General features: G+C 33.2%; 1 protein-coding gene and 1 long non-coding RNA gene across 2 annotated transcripts; one reads left to right on the top strand and one right to left on the bottom strand.

Annotated features, from left to right (window-relative positions):
* The first annotated feature begins 227 nt into the window (after positions 1–227).
* LOC132719312 (uncharacterized) lies at positions 228–1,151 on the top strand. Its single transcript, XR_009624203.1, has 2 exons — positions 228–361; positions 875–1,151. It is a non-coding gene; the product is annotated as an uncharacterized LOC132719312 (long non-coding RNA).
* A 452-nt stretch (positions 1,152–1,603) lies between these two features.
* Positions 1,604–4,308, bottom strand: LOC132719310 (zinc finger protein 28 homolog). The gene is made up of 2 exons (XM_060703075.1): positions 4,212–4,308; positions 1,604–3,389 (listed from the first exon to the last, which is right to left on the bottom strand). Exons 1-2 carry the CDS (start codon positions 4,212–4,214, stop codon positions 2,718–2,720), a joined length of 675 nt encoding a protein of 224 aa, XP_060559058.1. The 5' UTR covers positions 4,215–4,308; the 3' UTR covers positions 1,604–2,717.
* Positions 4,309–21,646: the final 17,338 nt, after the last annotated feature.

The following is a 21,646-nucleotide window of genomic DNA, read 5'->3' as shown; positions in this document are numbered from 1 at the left end:
TTTTAAGTAAAATAATAACCGGCAGAAAAAAACAGATATTTCAAATTGTTGCCAGTTTGAGACACTACTTATAATACAGTAAGCCATGTTTGTTTAAAGCCTTTGCATTATTAATTCAAAAACCATAACGTTTTCCAATGTGCACCACAGTTTTACGTTAAAAGCTTATGCGTGTAGATGTCCGACAGAAGTCTGATTCAATAAGTACATGTTTTTATTTCCTAAATTTCTTTTCCAGGACTTTTAAGATCATAACAACGAGAAAGTCCGTTTATCCAGCTACTGAGTTACATGTCGCAGATTTCCCGTCCACCTCTTCTTGAAGCGAAAATATTGTTGATGGATCAACATTGATCGTTAGGTTAGCTTGATCTTAATATTATACTATGTTCCATCTTTTCACTGGATAGAAAGCCATATAGGTAGATTGGGCGTCCGTGGCGGATTGATTAAGGTCGTTGACTTCAAACCACTTGCCCCTCACCGCTGTTGGTTCGAATCCCGACAGGGACTTTGCATTTTTTTATCTAAAGAAGCTATCCAGCTAGCTAACAGAACATAATTAGTTCTACGCAGACGCCTGTCATGTCTGAAATAATATACCAAGTGACACCTGAGGTTTTCCTCTACATAGCTGGAAAGTCGCCATATGACTTATACTAAGTCGGTGTGATGTAAAACCCAATCAAACAAACACACATATATGTTAATATAGTGTATATAGGATAGCTAGCTGCACTAGGTGGAGAAAATAAAGACACACAGACAGACAGGCAAAGAAACAGTAAAATTAAAAGGTTACTCAGTTTAGCGACCAAAGGTTCTGTTAACTCTCTTGTATCAAGCGTGATATCTTTTATTTATCCTTTTCCAGAGATCATTCATTTGACATGTCTTATCGTAGACGCAAGAAGCAGAGAAAATCGAAGCGTTCCGATGTTTCAAAACCATCCGCTGTAGCGAGAGGTTGCCAGCCTATAAGAGCCCACCATAAGTGCGATGAGAGTAAACTACTACCAACTAGAAGACTTGGTATAGAGATGGAGTGATTTCGTAACATATGATTTGTTTTAGAGAGACACGTTCGAAGTACATGTATTTGGCATAAATCAATGCAAAGTGCCTATCGTTAATAAAGGGCTAATATTCTTTGTTTGTATTTGAGTTTTAGTCAAACATGTTAGCCAAAATGGGTGCCCCATCCAGAAAAAGACTATTGTACATTTTCAAGTTGTTGTACAAGTGCAAAATACAGTGGACCCTCGAAGGAAACAGACGCTTCTTTAGCGCGTCATGTGTAATGCTTCAATCATGCTGAGTCTGCTAAATTGGGGTTTGAACTCCAACCTCGAAATCCGTAAATTTGCACTCTCTCCCTACTGATATAAACAGGCCAGACTTGAAGCAGTCCTTGCAATCAAGGTCTATTCAGACAACCGTCTGTAGCCCTCAATTTTGAGATCTAAAATGATATGAATTTAGCACAGATAAGTAGGCATGACGGCTTTTGATATGTTCTCAGCTCAATGAACAAACAACAAGCTATAAGCTACCTTCATTTTTTATGACGAAAAAAGAAAGAAAAAGAAAAATATTCCAGCTAAACTTGTGACATTTTAATAATAACTGGAACTAAAATTATAATCAACTTACAAGTAAAACAAATAAATCGGATATAATACACATGTACTTGCTAGATTTTTTTTAAAGAAATATCTAAAAGAAAATATACAAGACGGTCAAGATAGCCCTATATCGCTCACCTGTCTAAATGTCAAAAAGGCAGAACACATGGCATTGATAACAGTCGTTAGGTCAAAATCTAGGCTGACTGGTATTAAAATTTAAACATTTTAATCATTATGCAAATAATTATTCTGAATGTCATAGCTATAGCTGTCATTGAGCACATGCTGATCAGGTAAGCTAAAAGGCTAGCATTAACACAATTAAAATAACATTTCTAGATGTACTGTACCTATTAACTGAAAAATGGTAATGAAACAAGAACTAAATGAAACATGAGTGGTAAAAAATTATTGCATTCCTATCATAAAACGGAATAATTATGTGTATTGCATGTTTCTTAAATTTAGTGCAATATCCACTATTGCAATAAAAATCACACTAAAATATAATCAAAATATCATGTTATACGTACTTTTATAACAAAGCAAAGAACGTAATATTGAACAAGAACAATCTTAAAGAAACTAACTAGGATTTGTATAGAAAAAAAACTGAAACTTTAACCGAACAAAAAGGAAAAGGCAGCCTTTAAAAATAACATTTTAACTTATTATATAACGTCAGTTTATATCAGTTATTAATGTCAGTAGTGTCCAGCTTTCTTTTTATGACGGTACAATGAGCTATGATGTGTGAAAGTTTTCCCACATATTGGACACTGATGTAATTCCACATATGCCTTGTCCTTCCTGCTATGCTCCTTAAGGTACCTATTGGATTTGAACATACTTCGCAAATTTCACATTTTATATGTTTATTTATGCCACATGTTGTTTTGTGTCGAACAAGGCATGAGCGTGCTTTGAAAGTCTGAGAACATTTTGCACATTTAAAATGTCTGCTATTGTAATGCGTTGCAGTATGATCAACTAAATCACTTTTATAATTAAAACTTTTCCCACACACTTCGCAATAATATGTGTATTTATCTTCAAGAGTAGACTTGTGGCGTTTACAGCCTAGTTTAGTTACATATATTTTACTACACACTTTGCATCTGTAACGTGAAGTAGAATGCATTTTTTGTGTTGGTTAAAAGCGGATAGTATGTAATACGTTTTTCCACACACAGAACAGTTTAACCCTCCTTCAGTGTTATGAACATTCATATGTCTTTTCAGACTTGCCTTAAGAGTATATGTTTTATTACAAATTGAACACTCAAAAGATTTTTTATTGGTAGAAACAGTGACTTCTCCTATTTCTTGAAAAGTAACTCTGGGCTCTACATCCATACCTAACGTGTCGTCCCTTTCTTCAAGTCTTTCTTCCTGTAATTCAAAATCAATAGCTTTAACTTTATCAACGCTTTCTACGTGAACTTCAGAAACATTGCCAACACTTTCTTCCCCATGTACTCCAAAAACACTCGCATCAACTCTTTTTACACTTCCTTTCTCCTCCAATTTATCATCACTTTCTTTCGGAAGCACTAAACAAACAGCTGTTTTGCCTTCATTTACACTCTCTTCTTCCAACACTACTTCGGCTGTTTCACCTGCAGATTCAGCTACCGCATTGGATAAAGCAACGTCTTGTATGTCAGGAATAAGTAAGTTATTGTTGTGGTCACTTTCTTCCGAGGAATCGTTTTCAGTCAATGGCTTGAACCCAAAGATGTTTAACCAACTGTTGAATTCCTAAAACATAAAATGCAACCACAGTTAAAGCCCGCTTAATTAAGACCAACAGTTTGCCTGGTCTTAAAGGCACATTATGCCTCAGAAACAAATATGCTTTTTTCTTTTTAAGAATGTGCAAACATAAGTTTTATAAAATTTAGTTCTAGAGCATGTTAGAAGGGTATATCACCAAGGCAAAATGAGTGCTAAATGTGAAGTTATTTGTCATAATAGGAGCAAAATGTAACAAAGTAATATTTAGACTTCAATTCAAAATACTAAATTACTGTAACTGAATTGATTGACAAAAGCAACAGAAGCAAAATATTGTTTAAGTAATTGGCCAGTAAGTCACTCTTTGTAACGTATGGCAGGACACTAAAATTGATCTCATAATAATGATATATCAAAAAAGCATTTCTGAGGTATAATTAATGGGCCTTCAATGGAGTTTCATGTTAGATATCTATTAGATAAAGTGTTATTAATCTAGTACATTCTATATCCGCAGGTAACTGAGATAAAAAGCGAGTAAATGATCTTAAGCTCGATTTATGCAAGCATATTATTTTTCCAAACAGTTTTTCACGACGCTATGCTCTAAGCGTGCAGACATATCTTAAAAGAAATGGTTTTTAACAGCGGTTTTTTTTCATAAAGATTTTTGCTCTTAACTAATTGTGACAAAGTTCGCAAGTTTGTGAACTAATGAATAGAATTGGCCTTTATATCAAATCGTTTCTGTATTTACATATTGCGTTCGTTATATATTTTAAGTAAAATAAATGTGATTTAAAGTAAAGATGCGCTATTTACTTCAGCGCCTTTATACAAACATACCATTTCCCAAAACTGTCCTTTAACATCTACATATGATTACCATGAATACATATCTGAAACAAGAAAATACAATGTGATAACTATGGTGCTTCATGTGAAAAACAACAAAGTTCAATGTATTACAATGTCATATAACCGGAAAAAAGCTTGCATAATTTACTAACTAATAATGCTTATTAATTAATGCTGCTGCATTTTGATTTTGTGGTGTAATTGGTTGGGGCTTAAGTCGGTTGGAATCCTAAGCGGTTCCTAAGCTTGATGTTAAATGCCGCTTTATTTTCCTGAATACTGAACGTGAGACAAAATAGATCTTTCTCCACCACCATAAAACTATTAAAAGATGCAAGCCTCCATATCAACTTTTGTAATTTGTGCCATTAAACATGAACAACAACTAGTAAATCAGTTACGCTTATTTAAATATTATTAAAACATAGTGTTTATAAGCATACTAAACGGTTCAACAAATGAAACGTAAATAAAACCATGTGTTGTGCTTAGAGGGTACCTGTGCGTTAAAAAAATGAGCGAGAGGTTTCCTGTGACATAAAAATTCAAACATAGCCGCTGCCAAACCGAAAGTAGGGTAATTTTATGTATTTTACGTTCATTTTTGACTAATAACTGCAGTTTGTCAAAAGATGATAAATAAATGAACACATGTAACATGCATGGTGCGTATATAATCAAATAACTCGTTCATTCCAGCCGACAAATATGTCGAGGCGATAGCGAGGCATGACATGTCGATTTTATGAAGCTTATTTTGAAGTTGCAGTAATTGAAAAATTGGCACATGACAAAACAACACATAAATAAAACATTCAAGTGTTCCGTGGTACACTACTTTACCACATGACATACCTCTTTTCATCAGTAGAAGGAAAATAAGCTGTATGAGTATCCATCGATTGTTTGTTTTCAGCAAAGAATGGCCTGTGCATGATCGGAGAGGGTACCGTTTCAAGAGGGTACCGATATGGATATGCACCGTGATTATGTACAATTGGACCGTCAAAATGTATATCACTCCCCATGGATAGCTTATGTTAATCAAAGTGCTGCAGCACTGAATGCGACGGACATGCAACCGGAGAGACATTAAGGCTTCTTTTAGAAAAAAACAAAAAAAAACAAAAAAAAAAAAAAACAACAAAACACAAAATATATAACAGAGAAAATTTGTTCTATACAAGTTCGAGATTTGTAGAGCAATATATTTTGTGTCCCAAATTGATATAATTAAGATTTTCTACTTTCAAGCACTTAAATACAGAATGAAATTTATGCTTAAAAACTCTGGTCAAACTTGTAAATCAGTGTCCTTATCGATTTATTCTAAGAAATGATATGTAAATAGAAAAACTATCCACGAAATATTTCTAGAATAAATCCAGGCAAATAAACTTCAAACATAATACATTATACATTTGAGAATGCTATTTAGAATTGCTTCGTGTTATATCATAGTGGGCATACAGACAATAAAATATAAGTCATTTGTATTTTTATTTCTCTTGGATATGTCTCATTAAAAAAAAATTGGTTAAAATCATCCGCAATTAATAGTGTATTTCTTAGATTTTTTTTATTTACAAGGTAAAGATGTAGAGGCCAGAGCACATCGTTTTTATTTTAATTTAAATGTCACTTAAGCACTACAGTGTTTAGTTGTCCTTTTCAACTTCACACTAAATTCCATTTTCAACTTGTTTGCTTCTTACAATTGTATAGAATTTCTAAAAGTATTGCATGTAATCCGCTGGTTTATTAATTACATGTTTAATGTGTACTTCCTAATCGCCTGTCCAAAAATCAGAACAGGTGAAGCAGAATCTATTTTTAGAATAGCGAAGGTTAACTCATATCATGACCTAGTAAAATATGTAAACAAACCACAAGAATCGGAAGTAGAACTGATATTATAACTTCCTTACCATGAAAGACTACATGGCGGTAAAGTGTTGTAAAACTCTCTTCTTACATGCATTTTCAAAAATAGATATTTATACTAACCATTGTACTGTATCTAATATATTAATAACTGCTGAATATTCAGCTAAACCCGCGGTATGAGTCACGAAAATAGTTCTTCTTTTATTAATGCGCGAGTTATCCTAGAGTCACGAAAAACTTTTGATTTGTTAATAATAATGTTTTGTATAATGTAGAAATATTTATTTCCTACTAATAATGTCTTGGAACTCAGAGGTTACACCTTTATTGTAGTATAATTTGCTGTCCTACTTTTTCGACAGCGGTAAATCGTTTCAGCAGTAATTTGCATATTGCGCAATAATACTACGGGACTACAACGCTTTTATCAATAATATACGTTCATATTTTAACTTGGATAACTTAATTTGAAATTGAAAAGGCTAAATATGGAAGACATTAAGATATCCAGACAAAGTATGGGAGTTTTGAAGGATCAAATTCATGTACTATTTCTTGGGCTGTTAATTGGTTTAGGACACATTGCGCGATTGTAGCCAACGAAATCCCATGTGTAGATGACTTAGCTCTGAACGCGCCTGAGGGCGCGTCCGTCGCAAAAATCATTACAAGAGCTTGGTTTTGCTGAATACTGAATAAACCAATCTATGTATAGCCTTCTTATTTTAAAAATATTGTCAAAAGTAGAATCAAAGACCAATATGTTCAAAAATGGATCGTTCTATACATTTGGATCATAATTTATGATATTGTCATCTCTGTCCAAATAATTCTTTATAAGGTGATAACTTCCATTTTATTTTTCAGTGTCCTCATTCTATCATGTATCGTAGAAAGTAATTGCCAATTAATTTACGAAGAGGTAACATGTTTAATTTAATTTACAACAATTATTTCAAAGTACTGATATAACTGTATTTGTCAAACACAAAGAATAACATCTATTGTGAAATAATGTTTACCACTATCTAGTGAATCTTTATTGTCAATTCATTATTTGATTTATATATGTTTTTATTTTCATGTATTTTTTTCGTCTTTACGGTCTTATTACATTTGTAATCGCATTATGACACTTCCGGAACTAATTATACGGGCATATGGGCACTGTTACACCGCACTTTGGGGTTAAACGCAATGTGCGTTATGCACGTTTTGGTTCAATCCCAAAGTGCGTTACGCACTTTGGTGTCAAAGTTTGACCCCAAACAGGTATTTTTAACATCAGACAAACGACTGCTATTTAGTGTCATAAAAATTGAATCAATAAGAATGAATTTTAGTGATATCTTGTAGTTGATGCCAATGCCAATTGTAAACCGAAGAAGGCGAAATTATTAAGTTGGCTAACAATATCAGACGTACGATAGATTTTTTTTAAATTTTGTTATATCTAATGGTTGCAATAAATTGTTATTATGTTTTATATTCAATGATTTGTCACATAGAACATTGGCTAAAAGTAATAAGATATATAAATATGTATGATGTGTATTGTGGTTAATAATACATTAAAATTATAACATATCCATGAACCGAAAATTGTAGAGATTGCATGTCACACATATTTTTATGTACATTATTGTGATTAAAATTCAGTTACTTATACGATATGATCTGTTCAGGACCCATTGAAAATCTTAATTTGCCCTATTTCTAATTATTGAAAACTATTTGTGTTTGCTATTTTTTTTTGTCCATGGGCCCGGATTTTATCAATTAATCCCTTCGATTTACAGCTAAAAATAAATTCGGATTTAATAACTCCTTTCGATTATTATATTGGTTCCCCCTCCGGTGATTCGCAGCCTGTCATATTAATAAATGAGAACCGGAAAGCAGTTCTGCTGCTGCTCATGAATTCGAAAGCTATAAATAGCTATTAATGTTCTGATTTTTGACACTTAGTAAATAAATTTGTTATTTCCCTTTTTTAGTAGTACATGAAATTATAATTTGTTACATTTTGAATTACATTTACACACAGCATCAAGTATACTGTTAGTGATTGAATTTGTCAATATAAAGAAGATTTCAGGCATAAGACTTTAATAATTTTGCTTTTGATAATTATTCTTAATTTATATTTATGAAACTAAATGTTTAATAATAACATGTTGATATATTGGTTGTTTTGAAATAATTATAACTTTAGTATATAAGGTTACAGCCCATCAATTAAACGGCAGGGGGCCTCCGTGGCCGAGTGGTTAAGGTCGCTGACTTGAGATCACTGGTCCCTCACCGCTGTAGGTTCGATCCTCACTTGGGTCGAAATCTTTCATGTGAGGAAGCCATCCAGCTGGCTTACGGAAGGTCGGTGGTTCTACCCGGGTGCCCGCTCGTGCCTAAAATAATGCCCGGAGGGGCACCTGGGGTCTTCCTCCACCAATAAAAGCTGGGAAAAAAATCGACGAAAAAATCTCAGCGGGACGCTCTAGGATGGCCCGACTTGAGTGTACGGTCGCCCATATGGGCTTTCCGGCGGCGACCTTAAATAAACGGTCATTAAAAAAAAAAAATTAAACGGCACACATTTTAGGTTGTTCTGTTCTATATCATTTGCTGAGTCTCACGTTCTTTGTTTAAATGTATTTTTTGTAAACTTTTATATATTTTTATTTTGGAAATAAAGGCAAATCGCCAATAAAAATTTGCTCTAAGAGTGGGCCGTTGATGAATAAAAGATCGAGTACACAAATTTTATATAACATTTATTAAATATCAAAATTGGACTGAAGGAAGGCTACCTTATCATTTGGCATTTTATCAAAATTCAAAATTGACCGTGGCAACCAATGTCTGTGGTACCATTAAGCTGCTAGTGCTTTGTGACGGCCTTGGCAACAACACTTCACTGACTGAAAATAAATTTCTTAATAAATTTAATTAAAACAATAAAATGCGTCTGTGGCTTTCCAAAACAAAATTCAAAATTGGACCGATAAAGGCAGAATTTATCTTTCGGAAATCATTTCATATTTTATAAATTACTAAATTGTCTGTGGCTTACCGGCAGTCGGATCGATATGCAAGTGATGGTAACATATGAGGCGGTTATCTCTATATATCTGAGACATCTGGAAGAACTACATGACGGGATGAAGAAGACCACTCTGAGGGGATGAGAAGTCCATGACCAAGCCCCGAAAATGTCGCACTCTCAAAGTAGGCATTAAGGGGGGAGGTCAAAGAAGACATCTTCGAAGACCGAAGACGTGGAAGAGTTCTTCTAGACCCACCAGATGAGGGAAGCAGTCCATGGTCCATGGCGGAGCTGAAAAACTGGAAGGAGTGAACTTGTCTGTCCGTTTTGCTTGTCTGTGGCACCGAACCAAAAAACACCGGTCCGAAGCACCATTGCTTGTCCGTGCGTCTATATGTCAGGAAAACCTTTCCCGTCCGCTTCTTGATCCTTTATTTAAGGCAGCAACACATTCTTTTACTAAACAACATAATGCACACAATGGTCTCATTGGCCTCCCGTGTATTATTTCATTAATAAGTCTAAAAACAATAGCATTTTCTTTGGGCTCATTCAGTGAATTACTGAATTCCAATCAAATAGGTCACCATTTTAGAACTATAACATACTTTAAGGGCATGACTGGTGACATGTCCGGGGTCCGTACTCGACAACGAAAGCTGCTTTTTGTGCCCGAAAGGGCGGATGGACCCTCATTAAGCATTAACAACATACATACATGGCTTCTCACTTCCCCTCGGAGCGTGCACGTCGCTGAGAAGGCACAGGGCATCGGCAGAAGATTTACAACTTGGCTGGTAGACAACTTTAACGTAGCCTTCAACCGTAGGCGTTAACTACGGAATCCTACTTCGTCACTTCTGCGGACCAGCTGCCGATGTCCTGACTAATGCCGAGGGGAGTGGCCCTACAAAGTAGGCTGAGACGACGAGGATGGTGTACTAGGGTGCGTGAGCCCCTAGTACAGATAGACGGCTTGTAAGGCAGGCCTATAGCTGGCACCAACAGCCCTTTTCAGGGCAAAACACCTTTCCTATTGTCACAGGTTACTGTACATGTAGGTTCTTATTGACCGCCGTACAGTGACCTACTTTTGCCTCAAAATTCATATCTTTGTCTAATACTCCGTGGAAATTGCATGGAGGTAAATTATCACCATTTGGTGCTTCAAAATAAACTCTTTAAGGACATGACTGGTGACATGTCCGGGGTCCGTACTCGACAGCGCAAGAAGACTAGTTGTGAATTTAATAACTACTTAAATTACACGTCAGCAGCTCATTTATATAGAGGATGTAAAATTGAGGATTGATGTGTACTTTGCAGCACGGGGAACCAGTCGAGACAAATCCTTTTGATTTTACATAGCTGTAACAGTTTTCGAAGAACAATTTAAATATTTGAAACAAAGATATATCAATACTACTTTGAACAATGAAGAAATCCAAGCGTGGTCAAATGCTTGTTTCGCATCTAAAAAACATGCATACAATGCAGAATTATTTTCCATGGAATATTGTACACTTTCGCGAAGCATTAATCCTTTCATCAAACAGCTAACGTTTTTTGAAACCACCATATGTGATGGATTTAAATGAATGCCACCATCCATTTCTGCAATTTGTAGATCGATCATTTCAAACTATGTTAACAAGTCGGAACAAAGGGAGATAGCTTTTTTTTATACAAAGACCGGTAAGTTTGCAAACATGAATTCAATTAATACGATATGAATAGTTTTAATGATACATTATTTTTATGTCTATCCTTTTGATTTCAACCTTGATTAGTAGTACATGAAATTATAATTTGTTACATTTTGAATTACATTTACACACAGCATATCAAGTTTACTGTTAGTGATTGAATTTGTCAATATAAAGAAGATTTCAGGCATTAATTAATTAGACTTGACTTGACATTCAAAAGATAAAATGTCCTGAATTTACTGAAATGCTCAACCGATATGAATGAAGTAATTGGATTACAAGAAACAAAACTAAATGACCTGGATCATGTCGAACTCTCTGGTTACAAACTTCATTTTAAAAACAGGAAATTTAGTAAACGTGCTTCAGGCGGAATCGCTCTTGCTTACAGATGTGCTTTGTCGAAATATGTAACTGTAATAGAATCAAAATCTAACCTTGTTCTTTCGTTCTCTCTATCGAACAAATTTTTCAAAACTGAATCAGACATTTTATGTGGTGTGATTTACATACCACCTGAAAGATCAGATTACTCGGTCGAAGACCAGTTTTTGGCTTGCAGCCACGGCTGCAAAAGCCATTTCATATGGAAAACTTGTTCCGGTTAGGTGTTTTCCTGCTTACATTTGTAAGTGCATGATTGAACGGGAAAACCAGTGCATCGTGCCAATCGAACTTTTTGGCCTTTTTCGTCACTCTTCGATTAATGAAATAGCCGATGTAGTTCCGATTGCCATCGTTACAATTCGGGCGATTCCTGTCATACTGCAGAATCAATCGCAACTACTCGTTTCCTTTCCGTCAGTCTTCGGTTAATATTATAGATAATAGCCGAGGCAGTTCCGAATGCTGCGGAATCAGACGAAGTAATATTACGGAAATCTAAGCTATTTTAGTTACTTCGGTAATCCCAGTTTGTTTATATAAATAGGATTCGTAGTTTTACTTGATTTATTGATTTAAACCGTAATAAATTATAAACGAAATTGTTCCGTTTCAATTCTTTTTCAAGACGCAAAAGTTAGTTTCTTTTATAATTGTTTTTGTCTGTATTAGTTTTATACAATAGAGGATGTTGACTGTAGTAGTATTCCGTCTTCAAAGGGTGGTCCAATTCACACAGAAATTAGTGCATGATCGAGTTATATTTAGATCTACTGAACTTGGTGAGGTAATCTAAAAATAGTCCATGCATATCATTAACCTTACCACGTGATGATCTATAGATAGCGCATCGTATCTGTGAACATGCTTATTAATTGGTACCACGTAACGAAGTGGAAATGAAATGTGCACACTTGTTTCCTTTCAGTATGATAGATAGATCTCCACGTTAGTATTTGTACGATTGATTATTTTCTTTATTAGTTTTATACAATAGAGAATAGATTTCAAATCGTTTTGACAAAAATATTCGTTTTTACAAAAATAAAAACAACTAAATATGTTGGGATGAAGGCACAACTGTGCAAGCCTTTCCTTTTAAAAGGAAACTTTATTAGAGATTCAGCTAGAACTGAACAGTTTATCAGATAAATACACATACCATTCATTGTTCGGTGATTTTAACGCTAGGACCAAAGAACTAAACGACTACATTGTGTTAGACACCGACTTTTTAACATGCAAAATCTTCATGAAATATGTGATGAGTATAATGCGGAAATGCAAAAATTTGATAATGCAGAACATTTGTCGAAGCGTCGTAGAAACTGTGATCATATTGCAAATAATTATGGTAACAGACTTATCGAATTTCTCCAATTTAATAATATTTATATCTTAAATGGCAGAACAAAGGGAAACGAAACAGGAATGTTAACTTGTAAGTCCTCTAGCACAGTAGATTATTTTTTATGCAGTTCAAATATTTTTAAATATATAAACAACATGCAGGTATTAGATTTCTGTCCATTGTTATCGGATGCTCATAACCCTTTAAGTTTAACACTAAACATAGGAATTCCTAAAAGTACTGAAACCGATTCTAACGATACTCCTGACATAAGATTATGGGATAACTCTAAAATAAATGAATTCGTACTTAATATAGATTTGAATGAAGTATGTAGACTATCAGATAAGTTAGATAATCAGGGAATTAAAGACAATTTTAACCAAGAAACTGTGGATAATATTATGTCAGATATTGCTTCTTTATTTCTTCGATCCTCTAAAACATCTTTTGGTTCTATGCGCAAAAATAAAAATATAAATAATGAAAAATCGTCTGACTCATCGACGTGGTTTGGGCATAAATGTCGAACTGCGCGTAAACAATTCCATAAGGCTAAATACCTTTATAAATTGCGAAAATCAGAGACTAATAAAGAAAACCTTAAAACAAAAAGTAAAATGTATAAAGAAACCATGAAACTTTTTTATAATAAAGCTAAAAATAAAAATATAGAAAAATTAAGGAAATTAAAACATTCTGATCCTAGAAAATATTGGAAAATTTTAAAAGGTAACAACAAAGAAAAAATAGAGTGTGGTATTAATGAATTGTATTCTTATTTCAAAGAAAATAATTTTGCAAGCAATATAAGCGATCAAATACCGGAGGTTCACATTCAAACGCAAAATGCAGAAATAAATGAAACTATCAACTGTCCAATAACTGAAGAAGAAATATCAAAAGCAGTCAAATCTCTAAAAAATAACAAATCATGTGGAATTGATAATATTGTAAATGAACACATTAAAAGGTTTTTCAACTCAAAATAATATGTTTATTCTTCAACATTTAATTCAATATCATAATAATAACAAAAAGAAATTATTTTGCGCTTTTATAGACCTTAAACAAGCTTTTGATACTGTTTGGCGAGATGGTCTTTGGAATAAATTAGGTAATTATAATATCAATGGAAAATGTTTCAATTTTATTAAAAACATGTACAATAATATTAAATCATGTGTTAAATCAAATTCAACTGTATCAAGTTTCTTTCCATGTAATATTGGTGTAAGACAAGGCGAAAACCTTTCGCCTTTGATGTTTTCTCTTTACCTAAATGATCTACACAATTTTTTTGACAATAATACTAATATAAATGGAATACTTATACCTGATAGTGAAAATACAGATGATATGCAGACTTTTTAAAAATTATTTATCTTACTTTATGCAGATGATACTGTTATTTTAGCTGACAGTGAAGATGAATTACAAAACTCTCTTGATTTATATGAAGAATATTGTGATGCTTGGAAGCTAACCGTAAATATTGAAAAATCAAAAATTTTAATTTTCTCAAAAGGAAGAATACCTCAATATCATTTTTCATTTAATAATCAACAGTTAGAAATAGTGCAAGAATATAAGTACCTTGGAATATATTTTAGTAGAAGCGGATCATTTTTTAAATGTAAGAAACATTTATCTACACAAGCAACTCGCGCTATGTATAGCCTAATTAAAAATTCAAATAAATTAAGTTTACCCATAGATTTACAGATTGACATGTTCAATAAAACAATCAAACCAATTCTTTTATACGGATCTGAAATTTGGGGTTTTGGAAATTATGATATAATTGAACGTGTTCAACTTAAATTTCTTAAGTATATTTTAAAATTAAAAAAGTCAACCCCAAACTATATGGTTTATGGGGAAACCGGTTGTACACCTTTCTCTATAGATATTGAAGAGAAAACTATCGCATTTTGGTCAAGAATATGTAATGTTAATCCAGATACATTGCCAAATAAATTATCTTCATTGGGCAATGAATCATTGAAAAGAAAATATCCTTGGTTTTATAATATTAAAGACATTTTTATCAAATGTGGAATGATACATATATGGACGAACCATCATTTCCCAAACAGTAAATGGCTAAAACGTTCAGTACGACAAAAATTAAAAGATCTGTTTATTAACGAATGGTATGCTAATGTAGAAAACTCTTCTAAGGCTAGCTTCTATAAACTTTTTAAATGCAAATTTGAAAGAGAATCATTTTTATCCTTGCCAAAGTCAACAGTCCTATATTCATTGATACGATTTCGTACTCGAAACCACCATCTTCCGATAGAAATCGGAAACTGGGCAAGAATTCAATTAAATGATAGACTATGTACGTCATGTAATAAATTAGGCGACGAATTTCATTTCTTATTCGAATGCAAAATCTTTGAAAATGAGCGTAAACGCTTCTTAAAACCTTATTATTTTAGAAGACCAAATATAATCAAAACATCTGAATTAATGAATACTAACAATAAACAAGAACGTCTCAAATTAGGTAAATTTGTTAAGTGTATACTAAGTAGAATTTAAGGCATTGACTACTATGTAATAATTATAATATAACTTTCTTTTCTTCGAATATCAAAAGTGCTGCAAAGTCTCTGTTTCGTTTTGGGAGACCTAGTGGCACACATTTATAGTATCCCGCATTTCAACTAGACCACAGATCTTTGATTTTTCTAAAGGAAAGGACAGAAGAAGTTGTCTGGGTTTAGAAATACTAATCAACTCCACTTTCGTATCTCAATATCTAATGCTATTTTTCACTATATGAAAATGCGTTATTTCTACTATCTACATTATACAAAAGAACTATTTTTTCCTCTTTGGGCCTATGATATAGCTTTTCGCTAATTAAATATTGTAAGATCGTGTGGGAACTGTGGCCTCCGACACCTTTGTATAGGACTCACCGTGAAGTCGGGGGTACTCCTGTCCCCCGACCGCCATTGGGAAGTCGAGGGACAGGAGTGCACCTGGCACGGCCTGGGGCGCGTTTCATCGCAGGAAGACCTTATTGGAGCTTCCATGCCCCAGGTCGTGCTCTGATTGAGTTCAGGTCCGCGAAAGAGTAGACGGAGACCCCAGTTCCCGCCGATCAGAAAGTTTTTCTAGATCATATTCAAATTCACTCTGCATAACTAAACACTTGAATATTATCTAACACTTTAACTAAAGGGAAGTAAATGCAACAACATCTACGTGCAAAGCCTTTTTTGTTATCATCCCCATCTACCATTCGCATCTCTATACCATACCTTTTGTTATTGTTAAAAATTAGACTTCTCCATTTATACCTTAAAAATGATTCGCATGTTTACTTAAATTTTTGTAGTATATTCATTTACGTTAAAAATATTGATTGTCGTTACGAATCGTCAATTTAATACTACACATTGTTGAAATAGAAAGTATACATATATGTGTGCGTGTGCGTGTGCGTGTGACGAGAAAAAATGAAACAATACCTTTGGTAATACTAGCTTTCTTTATTATTTAATATGTTTTAGTAATATATATATACACAACAGTTTTGGCTCTCCACGTACTTAAAAACTGGAAGCACAATTCTATTATATTTTTCGCTAGTATGTTAATTAACTGCTATTTGAGCCTCATTTTACTTTATTCATGTTTATTACTCCATTATGTCATGTTTGTACATGGAATGAGAGAATAAAATGTTTTTTGACTTGACTTGACTTGTAATGCCTGTAGTATTATATCAAAGCTACATATATGAACGCGCACTTAATGAATATCATTAAAATGCATGTAAAAATGCTATTTTATTAGCTCGACTTTTTATGAAAGAAAAAATGTACTGTAGAGGTATTGTTACAGTCATGTCCGTTGCCCCCAAACTTGTATGTTGATAGTTCTTGGTGTATAATCTTCAAACTTAGCCATAACAACCGTTGGGACAGACCAGACTAACATTGACCGTCATCTATAAATGACCTCGACCTTCAAGGTTAAATGTTAACCCCGCGACCCCGGCAAGGGAAAAGTTGGAATGTAAGCGGAGGCAGTTCCGAATGTTGTCCTATCCAAGGGCCGAGAAGTTGCGATTGCGTGGTGCAGTCGGAATTTGCTCGTGTTGTTTTCGACTGGTCCCCAACATACCTCTATCTTTGAGATGTTGATACGGAACCAGATCAAACTTTTTTTATTATTTCGCCACGTACTAATATAATATATTATTGCGCGTATTTTCAGTATATCCTCTTCAAAATCAAACTTTTTTTATTAGAATATCTTTATTCGAAAGTTTACTTTTATAGTGATGTCTATATTATGGTTTACTAGCTGTAAGGTTAATAAACGTTAGCAAAATTTAGTACTATTTTTTTGTGCCGTCACTTCCTGTTTGGTGTTGTAAGACACCATAACAAACTGAAAGTAACATAAACAGATTGGAGTATATAACTGTGTTACATCAAATCAAATTTGTTATTCGTTTAAATCAGTAAAATGACTAAGATTAGTAAGAAGGAGGTGTTGTTTTTATATGTTTTGGTAACAACTTTACTTGACACCAATGCTTTAAAATATGGAAATAAAAAAGATACTTCAACAAGTGAGGGACAGGGATGTTTTTGTAAGGTAATCATAGGTACTCTAACTCTATATTATCGGCGCAACTCTATTATCGACGTACACTCAGTATTTTGTCATGTGTCGTCATGTATACATAGAAATTAAAAAAAAATTGACCTCATTCAATAAAAAATGTAATGATTAGTTGAATTTGTACTGCTTTACACAGAATATGGATTAATATGAAATTAGGCAAAGCCTATGAACGGGGAAGTCGGTAAAAAAATCCTTTCATTTTTCCGTTTTAAAGGTGTCATTCGGTATTATATGTACCCACTTCCGTTTTCACTCGGAACACTCGACGATTATTAATAATCCGAAAAGTTGAGATTTGTTCCGTTATCGGAATACACCGCCTTTTATCATTGAGTTACATTGTAAATGGCGGCGCCTAACTAGAACTGACACTGAAAATTTCATTGATAGGTATAGAATTCTATATATTTTTTAATTGTTTTTTATTTGAATTTTCTTTTAAATATACACGTGTAGTCTATAGCCGGGCAAGCCAAAGCCCGGGCCCGCTTTGCGGGCCCGGACTTTGACTTCCCCGTATTAAACTCATCAATGAAATTGAATGCAGACATATAGGAAAAGTTAAGTACGCCGATAATACGGAGTCCCATGCTACATGTAAAACTCATCAGTCTCATGTCACAAGGTAATAAAATGTTCAGCCTGACCGGGACTTGAACCCGGGACCCTCGGTACGGTACTGAGGCTCAACTGAATGCCAGACGTTTCACTCCCTTGACATTTTGTTCCACTATTGAGACGTTTCACTTCCAACACGGTTCACACCAAGACGTTTCACTCCCAATTTGTAATTGTATGGATGTTTCACTACCATTTTTTTATGTTTATGATAATTTAGGAAAGTTAACAAATATATTTTGTCATTTATACTCAACTTCACTAATTCCGCGACATCATTTATTTCATGGTAATGGCATATTTTTATGTGACCAGTGTTAAAATTGGTCAGAATTGACATATTTTATTCAAACACCTCAACAACAAAGTTTTTGTGCACAATATTTTTTTTTAATCTATAGATTTTTACGTAAAATAGAACAACATTTTACAAACTCCTGCAAAAAAAACAACAAAAGTCTGTTAAATTTGTGAAACAATCATCATTTTCTAAATGTTCTTGTTTGTTGAAAAAATAAATTTTGAGTTACAATGTAAAGATACTTTTTATTATTTTAGATTATGCAAAATAACATGTAGAAATTTTAACTGAAACATGAAAAAACTGAAATAAAACACCATTACCACTATTGAAATGATGACATGTATACTGTTTTAAAATGGCCGACATAGGGTCTACGTCTGGCTCATTTAAACTGATTTTGACTAAATATATATTTGTTGTTTCCTTGTACAGCAGAAAATACTTATATGTTAAAGCTTATGACAATTTTTGTACAATAAGTTTTACTTACTGGTTTCTTTCTTGGTGTTAGTACTGTGAACTAAGAGGAGCACAGTATGATATTTAGGGGAAATCAAATTTTATGTTTGATTTTTTATCAATATTAAGGGTATTGTTAATAAGAATTTATGAATTTGAAGAAGAAAAAATTATGAAATGTTACAGAATGTGTAAATAATATAATCTAAACAGTATAGTATCTGCTCTGAAAAATGAATTTTGTTCTGTTTTGAATTATTCATGTTATTAGGAGTGAATATATTGGTTTCAATGAGGACACATGATAAATAAATTATAAGAAGATTATTCATTTAATTATAGGTTGAGTGATTAGAGGTTTAAATGAAAGACAAATTTCTAAAAAAATTATTTTTTAACGACATGGGAAAATTCTATTTATAATAGATTAAAAAAGTTAATAGAATAACATAAAAATGTAAATTTATTAAATATATTATTTTTTGTAAGTATAAAACTATGAATTGATAAATGTGTATAAAATCAATTATTCTTTTAAATTATTACTTTATCAATTTATTAAACAGTAGCCATTAAACAAACTTATGGAATTGTAGTGATAACAGTAATCTTGTCACCTAATTAGTTGTATAAACACAGAGACCATCAACTAACAATTTGACAGCACTATTAAATCAGTTGTATTATGAAACACTGCACTTAGGCATCAACAGTTTACTAATCAGTTGTACATTGGACTATTAGAATTGTTTTAAGAAAACAGCCACATATAAAAAAAGGTCTTGGGAATAAAAACTTCTCCAAAAGTTTTGTATTAAATATATAACAAAAGTAAAATAATATTTAATCAGATAATAAGATATACATAAATTATATTAGATGATCCAATCAAGCAAAAAAGCTAAATAAACTTTAACAATTATGATATACAAACTTAAAGTACTGAGACAAAGTGAAATCCCCTTTAAGTTTTTTAATTAATTTTTATTAAATTTAAGGTATATTTTAGTATATCACAAGTATCAGAATAATTTTGGCATAATCAAGGAGTGAAACGTCTTCAAGACTTTTCACTCCCATTTAGAAGTGAAATGTCTTGGTGTGAACCGTCCCAATAGTGAAACGTCTGTCTATCGGCTCAACTGACTGAGCTATCCGACGGCTTACACATTTTCTCCCCGAAATAGTGAACAGTTCAGAACCTTGACGTACTCCCCCACTATATTGAAATTCGTCCTCGAATTTATCATGGCTATAGAGAACAATGTAAAATTGGACTCGCAGCTACATACCATCACGGTCCCCCATTCAGGTTCTCAAATGTCACAGGGTTAGAAAAATTTGCAACCTGACCGGGACTCGAACCTGAGCTAACAAGCCGATACACATTTTGTCCCAGAAATAATGAACAGTTCTGAACCATGACACTCAAGATCACTAATTTCACGTCATCATTTATTTCACGATAATGGCATACATGTATTTCCATGTGATCAGTCTTAAAATTGGTCAGAATTTTATTCATACATCTTAACAGGAAAGTTTTTGCGCAAAATATTTCAAATCTCTAGATTTTTACTTAAAAGTTACTAAAACAGAACAACATTTTACTCATTTCTGCAAAAAGCAACAGTTGTCCATTAAATTTGTGCATATGGTCTAAAACAGTCATCATTTTTTTAATGTTCTTGTTTGTTGAAAAAAATTAAATTTTTGAGTTTATAAGTTAAGATATTTAAAATTGAGCAATATAACATACAGAAATTCTTACTGAAACATGAAAAAACTAAAGAGTAACACATTTACCGCAATTTAAATGATTACATACTAGTTTCAAAATGGCAAACATATGGTCTATGTCTGGCACATTAAAACTGATTTTGATTGAATATGTTGTTGTATCTTTGTGTCTTAGTACAGAAAATACCTGAATGTAACTGCTTATGAATATTTTTGTACCGTTATTTGATTGTTTGTTTCCTTCTTCACACCGTATTACCGGCGGCAGTGATGGCAGATCACTGCAGTGATGGCAGATATCTGAAAATTACCGATCGGTACAGGTAGGTTATAAATTTGGTTGGTTTAATTATATTACACAAATACGGCCCATATCATTGCTATAAAACTATTGTCCATTGAATGGAGATACTGTAAGGTAATTTTGGACTCGTTTTTTCCTGTTTTAAGACTATTTTGAGCAGGTTAAAAGTGACAGCCTCGGAAAAATCCGTGAAATTGTCTGTTTTCTGTTCAAAATATCTCAAGTTTTAAGTAAATGGCAGGATTTCCTGTTATCAATATAGACGTTCATCCATTGGGGTCACGCAAGCCAAATATCTACCCCGTGAGTCTTTTCTTGAAAGTTTTACAGACGCTCAATCTTGTCCGGTCGAAGAAAAAATGCTGCCGTTGTAGGCAGATACATATTATAAATGCTGCCGTCGATGGCAGAAATACCATGAAAGTGGCTAACATTCTGACAGAAAATCAAGTTCAATCTTTTATCAATTCCTCTTTTCTTTGCGTCCTTTCAGTCGGAATTGAGACGTTAAACTGTCATTTCTAATATTTTCTCAAGATAGAAAAGTTATTAATGCGGTATGTGCATCGAAAAAGGCTTTTTAGCAACATGCAGTTACAATACAAAAAGTGATGATTTAGTACGACAAAATTGCACTATAAATAGAATAATGAACATGAAAAACTTCATTTTTCTATATTCATGCATGTGTGCTTGATCTGTTGTGTCTGTCAGTTACATGCGTACAATACTATATGTATCTTAAGTTTAGCAGCGCACTCCCTTTTTAAGACATAACGCCAATTGCATATTACAGCAAGTAACTTCTGTAAGTGGATATTCATTTGCTAGCATATGACATTATTTTCTCGAGGTAATAATGTTCATCGCTTTATTACAAATAAAGGCTGAAATTTACATAATCGGCGCAGATTATAAGATATTAAATTGATGTAATAAAGGGGAGACTATTAACCTCGCAACTG

Source organism: Ruditapes philippinarum, unplaced genomic scaffold (assembly GCF_026571515.1).
Source record: "Ruditapes philippinarum isolate M1 unplaced genomic scaffold, ASM2657151v2 ctg399_1_1_1_1, whole genome shotgun sequence".
NCBI lineage: Eukaryota > Metazoa > Mollusca > Bivalvia > Venerida > Veneridae > Ruditapes > Ruditapes philippinarum.
The sequence above is the reverse complement of the archived record's forward strand: the minus strand, read 5'-3'. Positions and strand labels throughout refer to the sequence as shown.